This window comes from Hipposideros armiger, unplaced genomic scaffold (assembly GCF_001890085.2).
Source record: "Hipposideros armiger isolate ML-2016 unplaced genomic scaffold, ASM189008v1 scaffold_11, whole genome shotgun sequence".
Classification (NCBI taxonomy): Eukaryota; Metazoa; Chordata; class Mammalia; order Chiroptera; family Hipposideridae; genus Hipposideros; species Hipposideros armiger.
In genome coordinates, this window is record NW_017731361.1 from 1,143,445 (window position 1) to 1,160,935 (window position 17,491).

Sequence of the window (17,491 nt, forward strand, 5' to 3'; positions counted from 1 at the left end):
CTCCAGTTAGTAACTCTCTTCTTGTCAGTTCACTCCATGCAACCCCCTACATGCCAGTTGTTGTACTATACTGTACCACCATTTTAAGGTAACTGTAAAAGTAAAAATAGCTTTACAGTATTTTTGTGTGTTTAGTTTTTTTACGCTTTACATTATATATTTGTGTCAAAGGTGTATGAGACTCACTTTGTCAGTCTTACGAATGAATCCGACTTACAAATGTTCTCCCAGAATGGAACTCGTTCAAAAGTCAGGGATTTACTGTACATGTTACAATATGAATCTTGAAAGTATAATGCTAAGTGAAAGAAACCAGTCACAAATTATTATGATTTAATTTATATGAAATGTCCAGAATAGGCAATCTAGAAACAGAAAATAGACGAGTGGTTAGGTGAGGTGAATAGGTGATATAGACTAACCGGTGGTTGCACAACTCCATGAATATACTAAGTTCTGTGAATCTACTGGGTTAATCTTACGGTAAGTGAATTCTATCTCAATAAAGCTGTTAAAAAAAGAAATACTGGGCTGGCCGAGTGGCGTGTTGGTTACGAGCTGGCTTGGGACGCCAGAGGGCCCCGGTTCGGATCCCACATATGAGGGCCAGTGACACTGCCCTCTACAGCTAAGATGCTGAAAAAAAAAAAGGACAGCAACTTGTCTGTTCCCCTTCCCCCAATTCCCCAATTAAAAAAAAAAAGAAAGAAAGAAATACTGCCTAAAGGTTAATATGATTAACTATGGGCATCCACTTGTGTAAAAAAATACCCAAGTTTCAAAGACCCAAGAAACTAGACATCCTAGATATCTTACCAATTTTGATCTCCACTCCTCATGACTGAAGATGCTAAACACAACTTCTCTCGGATGGACCATGGTTCTGTAGGGCCAGTACTCAGCAGCTTGTGTTCTGAAAGGAGAGAGAGCTTACAGGCAACCACTGAGATACTAATTCTAAGCCCCAAAGGGAGACCTAAACGCCTACTACAAAACACTCCAACTTGTAAGAACAAAGTGAACTACTGTCACCAAATCTTGATTTTTCACCTCGCTAGTAAAATACCACCACTGGGGTGGTACCTAGTCATTGTGTGCAAACTGCACTCCGAGCATCTGGCGAAATATTTTGTTTGTTCATGACTACTCAGCTTTATTTTTAAAAAATTTTGAGAATGTCTGATTAAGATAAAGCAGCACTCCCGAACGGCCCAGTTTTATGAATGCGTACCTTATCCCAACGAGAACGCGGGGCTTTTTTTCCCATGATGCTCAGCGGCCACTCTCCTCCTGTCCCGCCTCCATCTTAGCATAAACTTGTTTACTGCTTTCAGTAACCCACTACCCACTCCCTTTTAGTTGTCGGGCCTAAAAGCCATTTTCAATCCATGAAACCGAAGAAAATGGCTGAGATCCAAGAAACGCAATTTCCCCAGTGGCAGGAAAGGCCCATGGTTAAAATATCCCATTTCTCTGACAGACAAGGTACGGGCCTCACAAACGTTGGTCAGAATATGCATAGCTCTCGGAGATGTGGGCCGCTCCTACGGCTCACAACACGTCTTCGTCGGCACACCCGAGTCTACTAGAGCACCTTTATCGCTCACCCCACACAGCTCCCGGGCACAAGGATTCGCTGAGCTGCTTCTCTCAAATCTCCGAGGTCTCTCTGAGACACAAGACCGTGCAATTCTGGACCCCCCAAACATTAGCTTTCACAACGCCGACTAACGCAGGTCGCTGAAGACCCCAGGCGCTCAGGTAAATCATTGCTCCTACTCCCTAAGCGTGTGACAGAAACTTAGTGCCGGGTCTCGGCTCCTCTGTAGAAAAGCCTTCCACACAAAAACAGCGCAGATACTTACTGCCCGTTCCTGTCGCCATCTTGGCCCCGAAATCTCCAACCCTCGAGGAAAGATAGCCTGGTAAGGCGGAAACCCGGGGGACTCTGGGAAATAGAGTCCGGGCGTTTGCTCGCGCTGCTTCTGGGAAATGTAGTTCCCACCCTCCACCCCAAGACGAACTAGCGCCCTAAACCAGTTCTCTTTTGCGCTCCTAGGAAGGAACGTGCTAAAGAAGGACAGAAGATGGAGGCTGAAGTCTCAGGACTTCCTTTAGGGTTCTTAGAAAAGAAATGCTTATGGTTCAAGAAAAAGTGTTAAGCGGGAATTCTAAGTGGCCCAACTCGAAACTCCGACAGTTGGTAACCCGGATCCACTTTTGAGTTGAGAAGTCAAACCGGAACAGAGCTTCTCCCAGTCTCCCCCGCCCCCTTTCCTTGCGCTGATTGGTAGCTGCAGGCTTCGCTGTCTGGTTGGCGGAACGAACGCAGCGCGTAATTTAAAACATTGTATCAGTAACAAGGGTGCATTTCGTGGGGGTGAGTTGTGCTCTCCTACCGCCGAAGTCCGAGTTCTGTGTCGGCGTGTGAGTGGGCCGGCACCAGAGGAGGAATAAGTGTCGCGTCTTCGGGTGAGTGTGCGGCTGTGCTGGAGCCCAGCTGGGGTACTAACTCTTGCCCTTGCTGAATAGGCTTTCAGAAAGCCGCGCTGCCGCCATCCCTTTTTTTTCTTAATACCTCTGTCCTCACTGTGGGCCTGGGGCGAGGCGGGAGGAGCCTAGGGTTACTGACACCACCTCCACAACACTGGTAGGCGAGGCACCCTACTTGGAGCATGACCTTCTGCTTTTGGAGCCGGGTATCTGTTCATTCCTGTTAGAGGCCGCCTCAGACTGGATTAAATGATAAACTCCTCTTATCCCCTTCCCCTCTGCTGGTAGTTGAAGGGAAAGGAAGTAGGAATTCAGGCAGCGAAACCAAAGTGTTCTACGGCAAGGGAATTGTTTCTCACCTAGAATTTGCAGCTTCTCTGCCCCTTAAGGATCTCCTCCCTAACCCACTCTTGTCTCTTTTTAGACCTAAGCGGCCCCTGCTGACATGTCGCAAGGGATCCTTTCTCCGCCAGCCGGCTTGCTGTCGGATGAGGAAGTCGTAGTCTCCCCCATGTTTGAGTCTACAGCTGCAGATTTGGGGTCTGTGGTACGCAAGGACCTGCTGTCAGACTGCTCTGTCATCTCCACCTCCCTGGAGGACAAGCAGCAGGTAAAAGAGTTGGAGTAGCTTGGGGGCAGAAAGTGATATCCTCAGCCTACTTAGTTGTCCATACAGAAAGTAATATAAGGTCACTAGCAAAGAATCTAAGAGATCAATTCAAAATTAAGAGCATGACAAGTAAAAAAATGTAGAATCGTGTCTATTTGCATTGTCTATTTGAATCGAGAACTGTTTGCATTGCATTAATGAAATACCCTCAAGCGCATACTATCAGTTAATCCTATGAGAGAAGGATAATAGTTATCTCTCCTTCACCATGAGGCCCAGACACAAGATCATACCACCACTAAGTAGGTGGAATGTATGTTCGGGCTTTAATATCAACTGTAGCTTCCATTTATGAAGCCTTTCTGCTGGACTGGGGTTTCTCATTATTCACATTTGGGACCAAATCATTCTTTGTTATAGGGGTCTGTCCTGTGCATTGTTAGATGTTTGGCAGCATTCCTGGCCTCGACCCACTAAATGTTAGAGCACCTTCCCTCTCATGACAACCAAGAAACCTGCCCTAACATTGCTAAATATTCTTTGGGAGGGAAATGGCCTTGGTTGAAAACAGCTCTACTCAGATGTCTCCTCTTTTATAGAGAAAGTTTCATAAGAGCAGGAGCCTTGATAATGTCCCTCACTGTGGACTACCAGAGCCTCTTAGAGTTCCTGGGCCATAGTAGGCAGATCTCTAAGTATCTGTTGAAAGAATGAGGTGGTACTATTATTAACCCCATCTATAGATGAGAAAAGTGAAACAAGGAATTCAAAGCACCTGTTCAAGGTCTCAGTTACTAAATAATAGGCTTTGGACTCAAATTCAGGTGTTTCTGCCTCCATGGTGCTTAACTACTGTGCTCTACTGGAATATCATATGCTGATTTTCATTCCAGTCAACCAGTTCTAACTCAGATAATTGATGTGGCAAGCCAGGTTTACAGGATACTAAAGAGACAGGGAAGGTGATAAAGTAGCGAAGAAGTCCGTGTGAGTTGGAATGATTATGGGACCAAAGAGTAGCTGCAGCGAGACATTTGAGGGTGATGTTAGCATGAGTCCCAGGAACTGTGCTATGCTTGCCCATCTGCTCAGAGGTAATTGCTGAGATTAATCTATAGTTCTGGCCTGGAATTCTGCCATAGGTTCCATCTGAGGATAGTACGGAAAAGGTGAAAGTATACCTGAGGGTCAGGCCCTTGTTACCTTCAGAGCTGGAACGGCAAGAGAATCAGGTGAGTTTCTGAGGAGGGAGGATGGATTCAAGGTAGAATGATGCAGTACTCGTTTCCAGGAACATATCCTTCTGTGTCAACTGTTTTTTCCCCCATCTCAGGGTTGTATCCATATTGAGAATGTGGAGACCCTTGTTCTACAGGCGCCCAAAGACTCCTTTGCCCAGAAGAGCAACGAGCGGGGAATTGGCCAAGCCACCCACAGGTTCACCTTCTCCCAGGTATGGAGGTACTTATCTGTGAACAAGGGACCAACATATAGAGGCAGCTTTATTCCCTTTAGAGGGATAGCTTTTTATTTGATTGTGAGCTCCTTATATGTGCATGTCTATAAATTGGGGGATCCTTGTTATAAGCTAGTCAGTGTGACAAGTACTTTATGTGCATTAAGTCACAACAGCTCTATTCTCATTTTCATCATTGTCCCTGTTTTCCTGACAAGGGTACTGTGGCTCAGTGAAGGAAATGTTGCTGAAGCCATGTACCTAGTCAGTGGTAAAGGCTTGAATCTAGATCCATCCATCTTCAAAGCCCATGCATGTGACTATTATGTTGCCCCATTGTGCATGCAGCACTGGACTTAGTTGATAGCATTTCTTAAGTATTTGTTAATTTAGATGAAAGATGGACTGGTCGAGTCCTCAGTGCTTAGGGAGCAGCTGGCAGCACTGCAGGACAAAGCTGCTTGAGTATTGTTCAGAGCCAACCACCCAGAAAGAGATGCATCTGCTAGCTCTGCACAGGAGGCAAGTGGGAGATGAAGGATGGGCCTCTGAGAAATTGGGTCTGTCTCTAGATCTTTGGGCCAGAAGTGGGACAATCATCCTTCTTCAACATGACTGTAAAGGAGATGGTAAAAGACGTACTCAAAGGGCAGAGCTGGCTTATCTACACATACGGAGTCACCAACTCAGGGAAAACCCACACTATTCAAGGTGAGTAACAGGCCCCACAGGATTGCTGATTGACCTGTAATAGTATTGTCTTTGCCTTTTGATGCTGTCAGTTGAGGGAGAAAGGCACTTGCCTCAGCTATTCTTCTTTCACATGCTTCCAGGTACCATCAAGGATGGAGGGATCCTGCCCCGGTCCCTGGCTCTGATCTTCAATAGTCTCCAAGGCCAACTTCACCCAATACCTGACCTGAAGCCCTTGCTCTCCAATGAGGTAATCTGGCTTGACAGCAAGCAGATCCGGCAAGAGGAAATAAAGAAACTGGCCCTACTAAATGGAAGCCTTCAAGAGGTAAAGCGTTAGTGTCCACAGAGGAGGGATGGAGGACAAGTCTCGGGAAAGTTTTGTACTTATTTTCTCCCCGGGCCCCTCTAGGAGGAGCTGTCTACTTCCTTGAAGAGGAGTGTCTACATTGAAAGTCGGATGGGTACCAGCACCAGCTTTGATAGTGGCATTGCTGGGCTCTCCTCCACCAGTCAGTTTACCAGCAGTAGCCAGCTAGATGGTACGTATGACTGGGTTCTATGCCAAGTAACAGTAGAAACCCACTCCCTGCTCCCAACAGCTGCCAGGGGTACAGATCAGAGGTTGCAACCTGAGCTCTGCCGGCCGAGAGCCCTGCATGCCAAAGGGGAGATGGACTACTCTAGGGGTGCTACCCTGTGCATTTGCTTCTTACCCAGAAACAAGTCACCGATGGGCACAGCCAGACACTGCCCCCGTAAGTGTCCCTGGGGACATTCGCTTCTCCATCTGGATTTCCTTCTTTGAAATCTACAATGAACTGCTTTATGACCTGTTAGAACCACCTAGCCAGCAGCGCAAGAGGCAGACTCTGCGACTATGTGAAGATCAGAATGGCAATCCGTATGTGAAAGGTATGGGAAAGCAGGGAGGCTGGCCATGAACCCTGGAAGGGATTTGGGGAGAGACTAGGAAAAGTTGGGTGTTCCCATCTTATGTATGCTCTTCTCTCCGTGGCCTCAGATCTCAATTGGATTCATGTTCAGAATGCTGAGGAGGCCTGGAAACTCCTGAAAGTGGGTCGTAAAAACCAGAGCTTTGCCAGCACCCACCTGAACCAGAACTCTAGCCGTAGGTGAGTAGGTTGTGACAGTCAACCCTTCACTGCATTCCAGGAAATATTAGTCCTCTGCCTAGGCATGGAAGATATGTAATGACTTTTCTCTTTTTCACATCAACTTCTAGTCACAGCATCTTCTCCATTCGGATCCTGCACCTTCAAGGGGAAGGGGATTTAATCCCCAAGATCAGTGAGTAAGTTTTTCCATTTCAAATTTTGGGCTTCTTGGCCATAAATGGTAGTAGGGGGAGGGAGTGACGGAGGTCCTCAGGAATCACTTCCGTTAGATTTTTGCTCCCCTTCCTTGGGAGAGAGATTCTTGGTGGCTCCTCGCTCCCCAGAACTATGTGAAGGGCTGGCAGGCTCGTAACATGTGGGGGCCTTACGTCAGATCCTGTCTGTCATTTAAGGTTATCACTCTGTGATCTGGCTGGCTCAGAGCGCTGCAAAGACCAGAAGAGTGGTGAGCGGCTGAAAGAAGCAGGAAACATTAACACTTCTCTGCACACCCTGGGCCGCTGTATTGCTGCCTTGCGCCAAAACCAGCAGAACCGGTGAGCTTGACTGAAAGCCGCGGGCTGGGATGGCCTGGAGTGCTGCAATTTACTAAAAAACTTCCTGGTCGCTAGGGATGATGCTGGGAGACCCAAGGGCCGGAGTTCTGCTCACAGCTCCATTCTCTCTGATTCCCTGCCAGGTCAAAGCCGAACCTAGTTCCCTTCCGTGACAGCAAGCTGACCCGAGTGTTCCAAGGCTTCTTCACAGGACGAGGCCGCTCCTGCATGATTGTCAACGTGAATCCCTGTGCATCAACCTATGATGAGACCCTTCATGTGGCCAAGTTCTCAGCCATTGCCAGCCAGGTAAGAAGCTGTAGTATAGGTGTGATGGTTGTACTTATTTTGGACTGGTACCTTTATTTAAGAAAGCTAGTAGGGGCTAGTTATGGATTCAGTTAAGATTTTTTTCTCCTGCTAGCTTGTGCATGTTCCAGCGGTGCAAATGGGATTCCCATCGCTACATTCATTAATCAAGGAACACAGTCTGCAGGCATCTCCCAGCTCAGACATAGGAACTAAGGCAGACCTAGGCCTTGATGACGACATTGAAAATGAAGTTGACATCTCTATGTATGGCAAGGAGGTGAGTGCAAGAAAGCTTTGGTGTAGCAGCTTGATGGCTACATTTTCCATGCTGCTCTCCAGATGGGCTGTGCTTTTTGGGGGCCATCTGATGACCTCTGACCTGTGCGTCCCTCCTAGGAGCTCCTTCAGGTAGTGGAAGCCATGAAAGCACTGCTTTTGAAAGAACGGCAGGAAAAACTGCAGCTGGAAATGCAGCTCCGTGATGAAATTTGCAATGAGATGGTGGAACAGATGCAGCAACGTGAACAGTGGTGCAGGTATCAGCTGAGTGACCCCTCTAGTCTGTCACCTGGACCAGACGGTGGGAAGTAGAAACTCGGATGGAGTTGTGCCACCAGATCCGTCCTCCAAGCTCAGTCTCAGAATCTTTACTCTCTTTTCTCCTCTTTCTGACAGTGAACATTTGGACACCCAAAAGGAACTATTAGAAGAAATGTATGAAGAGAAACTAAAGATCCTCAAGGAGTCACTGACAAGTTTTTACCAAGAAGAGCTTCAGGTGAGTTGCCCTGAACCAGCCCCAGCTGGCTCCTTGGTCTCCTGCTTCCTGAGGTAAACAGATTTTATAAACTGGTAGGGGCAGGAATATGAAACTCCCTTTTCTCTAGTACCCTTAGTGCTCTGTTTGTGTCAGTCTATGTTTGGTGAATTGATTAAGAGTCCGGTTCGCCAGGAAATGGTATAATAAGTGCTAACAAACAGGCTTTCGCGGCGCATCAGGGAAGGTTTTTGTTCCATTTTTCAGTCATCTGCTCCTGCAGTATTTGTCTGACTCTGGATGCCCTCTGCTTTCCTCTTAGGAGCGGGATGAGAAGATCCAAGAGCTAGAAGCTCTCATTCAGGAAGCCAAGCAACAGCCAATGGCCCATCAACAATTAGGGTCTGAATTGTCCCTACGGCGGTCACAAAGATTGGCAGCTACTGCCTCCACCCAGCAGCTCCAGGAGGTTAAAACTAAACTGGAACAGTGCAGAGCAGAGCTAAACTCCACCACTGAGGGTGAGGAAGCATTAACAGTGGCTCAGTAAGAACTGTTCTCCAAACTTGGGCCTTTTGACACCAATTCCAATATAACTTCCTTAGCTCTGAGCTACATTCCCCCTGACCTTTCACTCTAGGATGCACGTGGCCTCATTTTTTATATTTGCTGCAAACTATTAGTTCAGTTAAACTATTAGTTCAGTTAAAGCGCTAAGTCCAAGGTTAGAAAGCGTACATATTGAAGTTTCTTCTTTCCTTCCCTCAGAGCTGCAGAAGTATCAGAAAATGTTAGAACCACCACCCTCTGCTAAGCCCTTCACCACTGATGTGGACAAGAAGTTAGAGGAGGGCCAGAAGGTAAATCACCTTTCTCTCTTACCAAAGCTCGTACCTAAGGCCATTTTCCAACACTGTCTCCCTGGTTTGTATGAGGCTAAGATGTTTTATATGCACGGTCCTGGAGAGCGGTAACCTCACTTGGTGCCTAGCCTCTAGTTTTACTTCTCTATGACTGGCTGGCTGACTCCTCCAGATCATGATGCTGGTTGATCCTGGCCAGCTTGGTTACTCCTCCTCCTCTTTTCAGAATATAAGGCTGCTACGGACAGAGCTTCAGAAACTTGGCCAGTATCTCCAGTCAGCAGAAAGAGCCTGTTGCCACAGCACTGGGGCAGGAAAACTTCGCCAGGCTTTGACCACTTGTGATGACATCTTAATCAAACAGGTTAAGGCAGTTTGTATATCTCCCTCTCTCCCATCAGCCCACTCCAGAGTTTATGTGGGAAGGGCAATGAGGAACAGAAGAGAAAGGTAAAGAATTTTAGGATAATCTTATAGTGAGGGGAATTTCTCGTCCTTGCAAAATAAAAATAACTAGTCACTATGCTAATTTATAGACATTTTCTCTGTTACAACAATCCTAAGAAGGTAGATAGTATCACATTTCATCCAAGATGCTTAGATTGTAAGAAACAATTATTTTACGTACCACTAAGACACTAACAATTAAGCTATGACATTTATCATCAGTAAATACATCCTGATTCTAGAGATATTAAGATGTTAAAAAAAAATACATCTTAGACTAAATACAGCACTTAATTTTGATACCTAGTAACTGAAGCTCATATCACCTTGTTTTAGAAAATGTCCTTTTATCCAATGCTGTTTGGGTCTTAAAAGAAAATACTCCTTATTCAATTATAACCTCTGACCTTAGATTTAATCTTTATAAAAACAGTTGTAACTAGTAGTGGATGTCATGTATTACCCTGCCTTCTTATGTCTCTAATATAGCAGACATAGATGTTTTCTATAACCTTATTTATCTTCCTTAGGATCAGACCCTGGCTGAGCTGCAGAATAACATGATGCTAGTAAAACTGGACCTTCGGAAGAAGGCAGCATGCATCGCGGAGCAGTATCATACCGTGCTAAAACTCCAAGGCCAGACTACTACCAAAAAGCGCCTTGGTGCCAACCAGGAAAACCAGCAACCAAACCAACAGCCTCCAGGAAAAAAACCGTTTCTTCGAAACTTACTTCCCCGAACACCCACCTGCCAAAGCTCAACAGACTGCAGCCCTTATGCTCGGCTCCTGCGCTCACGGCGCTCCCCTTTGCTCAAATCTGGGCCTTTTGGCAAAAAATACTAAGGCTGTGGGGAAGGAGAGAGCAGTCATTGCCCTGAGGTGGGTCAGCTGCTCAGCTTAAGAAATAGGTCTCTTTTAAGCTTCACCATATACCTGGAACTCTATCCAGAATGCAATATTCAGACACTAGTTGTCCCCACCCACCCATCCCCCTTTGTAATATAATCACCTATGTAATCACACTTTTTTACTTATATGGTTTCTATGCACACAAAAGTTATATTAAATAAAGATACTGTTCACATTTTTATTTGAATTCCAAATTTAGCAAAATCATTAAAACAAATGTAAAAGGGCAGAAAAGTTGAAAACCAAACATCATTTAGGCCCATGGGACCCTTGCACAGGAATGGCAATACAGAGCAGTAACTAGTGTACTGCAACCTAAGAAAGCTTGGAAAGAAATGAATTCAAGGGACGTTAAATATTCTAAACCTTCCTTAATATAAAATGAAGTGAATGGGTAACTTGTTCTGGAAACAAGAACAAGGAGAGGCTGGGCCTGGAGCTCAGACTAATCCATAGTATCTACTGTACAAATTCATTACAGCAGACATAGTATAGTCATAACATTACCTCCTACTGAATAAACATGCACAGGCCTGAAACCCTCCAAGAGCACATCCAAGAATGATACCCTTTACCTTGTCTAATCAGATAAAGGCTGAAAAAAAAATTATGTTGGGAGACAGGAATAAAACAATTGCTTCAAAACAGACCAGCTTGAAGTGAGTTTATTCTTATCTGTACAGTCACCAAAGATATTCCCAAATGTCCATGAAATGATCTGTAATGCTGTCTCCTTGCTTTGCTTTAGTAGAGGTATAGATAACTCGGTAGACATCTTATGCCCTCAGTAGGGGCCTTAAGTTTCATGCTCAGTGAGATTCTTTTGCCCCATTTTTTTATCCAACTCTAGTAAGTTACTTCCAATTTGAAAGCTTCCAAGAGACTTTTCAAAACCTTATTTTGGAAGAATGTCTCCCTAGAGTAAGAACGAATGTATAGCTTCACTCCATTTAAACCCAACCTCTGACAGAGGAGTTACACTCAGCAAATCCAAGGACAAGATCATGTCTATCCAGTGCCCTGACCTTCCTAGGGTATCCAGTGCCCTTCCTGTCAACTGAGGGTACAGTGGCAGACTTTTCTCCCTTGCTCACCTCGCTAAAGAAATCTTCCACTCCCAGCAGCATTAAAACTTTGTTCCTGTAGCCTTGCCTGTGCTAAAGTGCTATTAAAGGGATGTTGTGCAGCGGGTTGGGCGTCCGGGAAGAAGTCCAAAATCTGTAGCCACTCTGAACAGAAGAAAGACAGAAGTGCTTCTAACTGGCAAAAGATAATGTCTGTTCCTGCCAGGATTCTTCTGTCTATAAACTCCCCAAGGAGCTGTTTCCATCTGTACAAACAAAAGGCTAGGGGTCTTGGAAGGACATGGCCATTTTTTATATGGAGGTAAGGCTCTGGCAATGTGCTAGCTTGAAAGCAGTCACTATGGTGTGACTGAAGACAGGTTGAGTGGAGAGACTCTGCGTGTGGGAGTGTTGTTAGCAGACAATGAAGCAGGGAGGAAAAAGGGAGCAGGCATCTCGGTAGAAGGAATCTCGCCTTGGTTCCGAAGCTGCAGGATTTGCCGGAGCAAGGCCTTACCTTCTTCCCGGGTCTGAAACAAAGTCAGGCAACTGTTTCAAAATATGGTCAAGGCTGGTCTAAAGACAGGTTCTAAAATACTGATATGTGAGTTCCACTTACCTTCTTATCCACTTCCCACCCTCAGATCATGGCAAAGATCGTATTTCGAGCCTAAACTCCAAACCCTCTATTAAAGAATTGATACTCACATCATTGAATGCACAACACTTTTGGGCACAAGTAGAAGCTTCATCCCACAGCTTGCATTTAAAATAGTACTGGGCCAGATAGCGGAAAGCAGTGCTCTCCTCCAAGTGTTCCACTATTTCCTAGATAGGGAAAGCAGGAATGACTGAGGTGGTAAGAATAAGATAGGCAACCCAGTTCTCATGCTCATGACACATACCCCACAGGAATAGATATCTTGGATATATTTGATGTAACATTGGGCAGCCTGTTCTGACTCAGTCAACTGTTCATGAAGCCTACAAAAGAAATTGGTCTTTAAGTACAAATAAGAACTCAAAGCAAGCTAGTGATAAAAAGTAAAAGCACACAATTAAGACCAAAAAAAGACACACAGACAAGCACAAATTTTGACATAAATGGCACACTGGGATCCAGAATAGTACTAGTGCCCAGATGTGATGGTTATTTTATCAAAGCTTAGAATAATTACTCTGTTACTGGTGATGGAGGGAGAGTCGGTAAATACGTAAGGATGACACACCTTTGCAAAAACTCTCTGGTAATACTAAGTGAGATTAAAAACATACCAAGCAATTTAGATTTTTTTCCTAAGAATCCAGAAAAGAAGTGGCAGGAATGAAATTACATTTAAGAACTTCTTTGCCTACTATTTCTGAGTTATTCTTTATTTTCCTGGTCCTTATTAGGAGAAGATCAATACTTAAAGTAGTTTTCCTAGACTGCTCTGACATGAAAATTTCATTTCATTTCTTTCAATTCATTCTTGGCCCCTTGCCTAATAGGAAAGCAATCCCCTCTTCAAAGAGAAGAGGCATTCTCTAGAGCAACGGTTCTCAACCTTTCTAATGCCGCGACCCCTTAATACAGTTCCTCATGTTGTGGTGACCCCCAACCATAAAATTATTTTCGTTGCTACTCTATCACTGTAATTTTGCTACTGTTATGAATTGTAATGTAAATATCTTTTTGTTTTCCGATTGTCTTAGGCAACCCCTGTAAAAGGGTCGTTCGACCCCCAAAGGGGTCACGACCCACAGGTTGAGAACCGCTGCTTTAGAGCATGTAGGACCTACCATACCAGAGAAGCCAAGAGAAATATCAGTAGCATTTCACTCCTTTCACTCACTTTGCCAGTTTCACCAGAGCCATTTTCTCCACATCTCCCACGGCATAAGCTCTCCAATAACACTGTCAAAAAAATTAACTGGTCACTCTCACTCTTTGACCATTGTCCCAAGTGCCACGATTAATCACATAAAGGCTCAGGTCCTACAAGCCTCCCAGAATTTCATATCTGCAAGACGCAAGGCATTTTTACTAAATCTGATAGGTCCAGGCTACATACTGACATTCCCACTGATGATTTCACTCCCACTTTGTTTTTTAGCCTATGCACCTCAAAATATTCAGATTTCCCTGTGTAAATATACTAGAATGAAGGAAAGTTAGAGCACAGATATAGCCCAATCCTCACCCAAACAGATTTCCACTCAAATTCTCCAGGACCCAATTTCAGTTACCTTTTTGGCTTCCACTAGCTGATTGAGTTTTTCATAACATTCTCCTAAAGCAACCAGCATACGAGAATCATTGGGCCTGAAAGAGAGAATAGAAACAAGCAGTCTGAGCAAAGACTTTATAGAGAACAAAGGTCCTCTCGAGAGGACCCACCGCCACCACTACAGTCGTCCCCTCTTGTCCGCAGCTTCACTTTCCAGTTGTAGTTACCACAGTCAACCGTAATCCAAAAATAGTACATGAAAAATTCCAGAAATAAACAATTCCTAAGTTTTAAATTACACACCATTCTGAGTAGTGTGATGAAATCTGTCCAGGACACGAATCATGAATCACACCTCTGTCCAGCGTTTCCACACAGTGTATACTATCTGCTAGTTAGTCACTTAGTAGCCGTCAAAAGAGAAAGAAAAGTATCAGCCCTTCCCACAACAAACATACTATGAAGTGACCAGACTTACCGAAGCTGGTGGGCCCGTCTGTAATAATAAAGGCAATAAAATGGCATCTTCAGGATTTCATAGGTCTGCCCAAGGCCATACCAGGCTCTGTAGTCGCGCTTATTGACCTCAATGGCATGTCTAAGAAATGGAAGAGAGACTGGTAAGAGGGCAGAACCAAGGTTAGCGACGTGTAGGTTTAATAAAGGCTCCTAACATCACAGCCACCTGCTCAACCTCACCCTCCAACTAGAAACTCACCTATAAGCCTGAATAGCAGCAGATGTGTTCTTCATTTCCATGTACTCATGTCCCATGAGCGTCCAGGCTCCAAGATACCGAGGATTCAATTTCAAGGCTCTCTGGAAATATAAGGCTGCTTTCTCATGCTGAGAACGCAAACTATAATAATTGCCTGATTGAAAAACAAAACAAACAAAATATATATATGCACTTAACACAGTGGGAAGTTTGCAATCTTAACTGACCATGTGTGTTTCTGTGTGTGTGTGTGTGTGTGTGTGTGTGTGTGTAAAACTAGGAAGGTAAAAATAAAAGTCTGCTAAAATAGACAACACTCCTCAGAGTGGGCATAAAACCATAACCCATTCCCCCAAATTCCTTGCAGAAAAGCCAAATTGTACACAAGGGGAATATCATCATTCCCTTGGGAAATATATATCATCTATCACACAATCCAGTTTTTGAAAAAAAAGTATCCCCTATCACTGCAAGGTTTTCTTCATTTTATTTCATCTGGATATAGCATTTATACACATATTTTCTTAACCAAGGGTAGGAAATTTCTAGAGTTAGCTCCAGATTGGTGTTTTCCAACAATATTCCTAGGGTTCTAAGGATGTACCTCAAGGGTGAAATAGGTAGAATTTTGAACTCCCATCTACCATGGGAATCAAAGCAGTTTTATTATCATCGGTCTTGAAAAGAGCAAGTGAAAGATTTTATTTGAAGAAAGGGTTTAAAAGCCATCTGTCGTATGTTAATCAATAAATGGATAAACAAAATGTGGTATATAGCCAAACAATGGAATACTACTCAGCAATAAAAACAAAAGAACTATTAATACATGCTACAATATGTTTGAACCTCAAAAACGGCTAAGTGAAAGAAGCCAGACAATAAAGCTAAACACTGCAAGATTCCATTTATATGAAATTTCTGGAAAAGGCAAAACTATAAAGATAGAAGATAGATGTGATGCTGCAAGGGGATGGGAGTGGGACTGACTGCAAAAGAAACTTTTTGGGGTGTTGTGATTTTCTAAACTGAATTATGGCTATGGTTTCACAACTGTATAAATTTACAAAAACTCATTGGACTATAAATTTAAAGCAGATGAATTTTATGGTATGTAAATTATACCTCAATAAAGATTTTTTTTTTTAAAGAATGAATTACAGCTATACCAAGACTTAAAGGGATTTTTTTACAAGATATTGTTGAATGACAAATGTAAAATGCAGAGAAATGTATATAATACAATCCTATTTTTGTAAAGCAAATATCCCATTAAACCCCACATATGTGTGCATACATTTTTATGTGATATGGAACGTGCTAACACAAGTATATTGAAGGAGGAAGGGAGCAGCAAGCAAAAAAAAAACCCCTGCACTTTGAAAAATGTCCTTTATATATAAACTGCATGTGCATAAAACAAATAAAAAGATAAGTTTTGATGTATATATACTAAGTTGCAGAGATCATGATATACTGACAAGTGGAAAAAGCAAATTGCAAAGAAATTATATATGATTCCATTTTGGTAAAAACCAAGTAACAAAACCTCCATATATGTTTTTTTTAATCCATCTAGAGTCAGCTATTAGTTTGATTCAGGAGAAATCATTTATAGCAATTGTCTGCATCCTACACCTGATGATTTAATTCAAGTTCATGTTCACTATACTGAATGATTACAATGTGTTGGGCAACTTACGTTGTTATAAGGACTTTGTATATATTAATTTATTTAATCTGTGCAATAAGAGAAGCTTCTACTATTATTATCACTTTATGAATGAGGAACTACAGCACAGAGAGCTTAGGTCCAAGGTCACTCAGCTAGTTAGTAGCAGAAACACGATTTAAATTTGGGCAGTCTGGGGCCAGCCGAGTGGCTCAATTGGTTAAGAGCTCGCTCAAGAGTTTGAGCTCTGAGCAACAGCGGTTCGAGTCCAGCCCGAGCTGAGCAGCCGCTGAGCTGCCAACAGGTAGCAGGATGGCTCAGCTAAAAAAAAAAAAAAAAAATTTGGGCAGTCTGATTCCAGAGTCCAAATCTTAACTACGCTCTACGCTGATACATACATACATACATACATACATACATACATACATACAATCTGTCTCTCAAAGATTGGAACTCCAGAAAACACAAGAAGAAAGCAATCAATTCACATTAAGCCAAAAAAGCAGAAGCAACAACTAAACAAGTACGAGATTCTTGTCATCACTCTATTCTTAAGTTGTTTCATTCTCTCTCAGGCCTTCAGTTTCTTTTTTTCTCCTCATCTTTCTTTCTCCTTTCACTTCCTCTGAAATAGCTTTAATGTGAAAGCTGAAGTATATTTTGTGTCATATCTAACATTCCTTATTCTTAATTTTTAGGGTAGGTGGGCTAAATTCAACATTTATTGATCATATGTCAGGAACTTTGCTGGGCATTACAGATATACTGAGAAAAAACGAAACAGTTCATTAAGTTCACCTGATATTATTACTAAACAAACAAGAAATTCCTAAATCATTACTCTTCATATGTATATCTCCTTTGATTTTAATGGGTTTTAAGTCAATAGGTTAAAAAAAAAAAAGAACAGTTCATTATCTCCCCTACCTGTATTTCCTTTCTTCATGTGAAGGGCATTATTATCAATATGGTTACCCAGTCACCAATTCCTGTTTCTTCTACTTCCTAAATATCTTCTAAATCCAAACGCTTCTCTACACTCCTCCCGCCAATACCTCCTCATTTTAGGCTTTCATCATCCTTAAGACTGGATCATTTCAAAAGCCACTATCTAATCTTGCCCTTTTTCTAATCCTCTCAGCACACTGTCTTCAGTCACCATTTAAAAATGAAAATCTGAAAACTTTCATCTCTCTCTGGTTTAAAATCCTTCAGAAGACTCCTACTGCCTTAAGAATAAAATCCACGGGCCAGCCGAGTGGTGTGATGGTTAAGAACTGGCTTGGGACGCCAGAGGGCCCCAGTTCGAATCCCACATATGAGGGCCAGTGACACTGCCCTCCACAGCTAAGATGCTGAACAACAGCTCAACTTGGAGCTGGGCTGCCGTGAGTCGCCAGGACTGCGTAGGCTGCAGCCCCTGCTGCAGTGGGTTGCCATGGGCTACGGTGTGTAGCCAGCAGCCGCACTGAGCGGCCATCCAGAAGCCAGCGACTGATCTGCCTCGCCCAGGAAGAGCACAATGATGGTCCCAACTTGGGCCAGTGAAGCAACGTCCTCCACAACTAGACTGAAGAACAAAAGGACAGCAACTTGTCTGTTCCCCTTCC

General features: G+C 43.5%; 3 protein-coding genes across 12 annotated transcripts in view; 1 reads left to right on the plus strand and 2 right to left on the minus strand.

Annotated features, from left to right (window-relative positions):
• LOC109392951 (bromodomain-containing protein 8) overlaps positions 1 to 1,971 on the minus strand; it is a 20,923-nt gene extending 18,952 nt beyond the window's left edge. For 7 of the 9 annotated variants that reach the window (XM_019661725.1, XM_019661737.1, XM_019661748.1 and 4 more), the window contains exons 1-2: positions 1,866 to 1,971; positions 817 to 913 (exon numbers count right to left, since the gene is read on the minus strand). In XM_019661725.1, the coding sequence (XP_019517270.1) occupies positions 817 to 913; positions 1,866 to 1,884 (116 nt within the window). In that variant the 5' untranslated portion in view covers positions 1,885 to 1,971. Of the gene's footprint in view, positions 1 to 814; positions 914 to 1,607; positions 1,816 to 1,865 lie in introns of those variants that run through there. The other 2 variants (XM_019661715.1, XM_019661757.1) reach the window with 2 other exon arrangements.
• A 404-nt stretch (positions 1,972 to 2,375) lies between these two features.
• On the plus strand, positions 2,376 to 10,447 carry KIF20A (kinesin family member 20A). The gene is made up of 19 exons (XM_019663672.1): positions 2,376 to 2,472; positions 2,918 to 3,103; positions 4,246 to 4,335; positions 4,437 to 4,556; positions 5,132 to 5,270; positions 5,393 to 5,580; positions 5,665 to 5,794; positions 5,973 to 6,167; positions 6,277 to 6,388; positions 6,499 to 6,567; positions 6,784 to 6,927; positions 7,071 to 7,236; positions 7,352 to 7,516; positions 7,636 to 7,775; positions 7,915 to 8,017; positions 8,319 to 8,517; positions 8,765 to 8,856; positions 9,086 to 9,223; positions 9,837 to 10,447. The coding sequence occupies exons 2-19, from the start codon at positions 2,939 to 2,941 to the stop codon at positions 10,152 to 10,154; spliced, it is 2,673 nt and encodes an 890-aa protein (XP_019519217.1). The 5' UTR covers positions 2,376 to 2,472; positions 2,918 to 2,938; the 3' UTR covers positions 10,155 to 10,447.
• Positions 10,448 to 10,870: 423 nt separating this feature from the next.
• LOC109393932 (cell division cycle protein 23 homolog) overlaps positions 10,871 to 17,491 on the minus strand; it is a 19,506-nt gene continuing 12,885 nt past the window's right edge. For both annotated transcript variants that reach the window (XM_019663683.1, XM_019663691.1), the window contains 7 exons: positions 14,213 to 14,366; positions 13,973 to 14,092; positions 13,514 to 13,589; positions 13,120 to 13,181; positions 12,190 to 12,268; positions 11,993 to 12,112; positions 10,871 to 11,814 (listed from right to left, as the gene is read on the minus strand). In XM_019663683.1, coding sequence (XP_019519228.1) covers positions 11,644 to 11,814; positions 11,993 to 12,112; positions 12,190 to 12,268; positions 13,120 to 13,181; positions 13,514 to 13,589; positions 13,973 to 14,092; positions 14,213 to 14,366 — 782 coding nt within the window. In that variant the 3' untranslated portion in view covers positions 10,871 to 11,643. The remainder of the gene's footprint in view (positions 11,815 to 11,992; positions 12,113 to 12,189; positions 12,269 to 13,119; positions 13,182 to 13,513; positions 13,590 to 13,972; positions 14,093 to 14,212; positions 14,367 to 17,491) is intronic.

What these genes read in the sequence shown, in the direction of transcription:
- KIF20A (XM_019663672.1), top strand. Translation starts at nt 2,939, where the DNA reads ATGTCGCAAGGGATCCTTTCTCCGCCAGCCGGCTTGCTGTCGGATGAG. An exon ending in CAACGTGAACAGTGGTGCAG is followed by an intron (nt 7,776 to 7,914) that starts GTATCAGCTGAG and finishes TCTTTCTGACAG; the next exon opens with TGAACATTTGGACACCCAAA. An exon ending in ATGACATCTTAATCAAACAG is followed by an intron (nt 9,224 to 9,836) that starts GTTAAGGCAGTT and finishes TATCTTCCTTAG; the next exon opens with GATCAGACCCTGGCTGAGCT.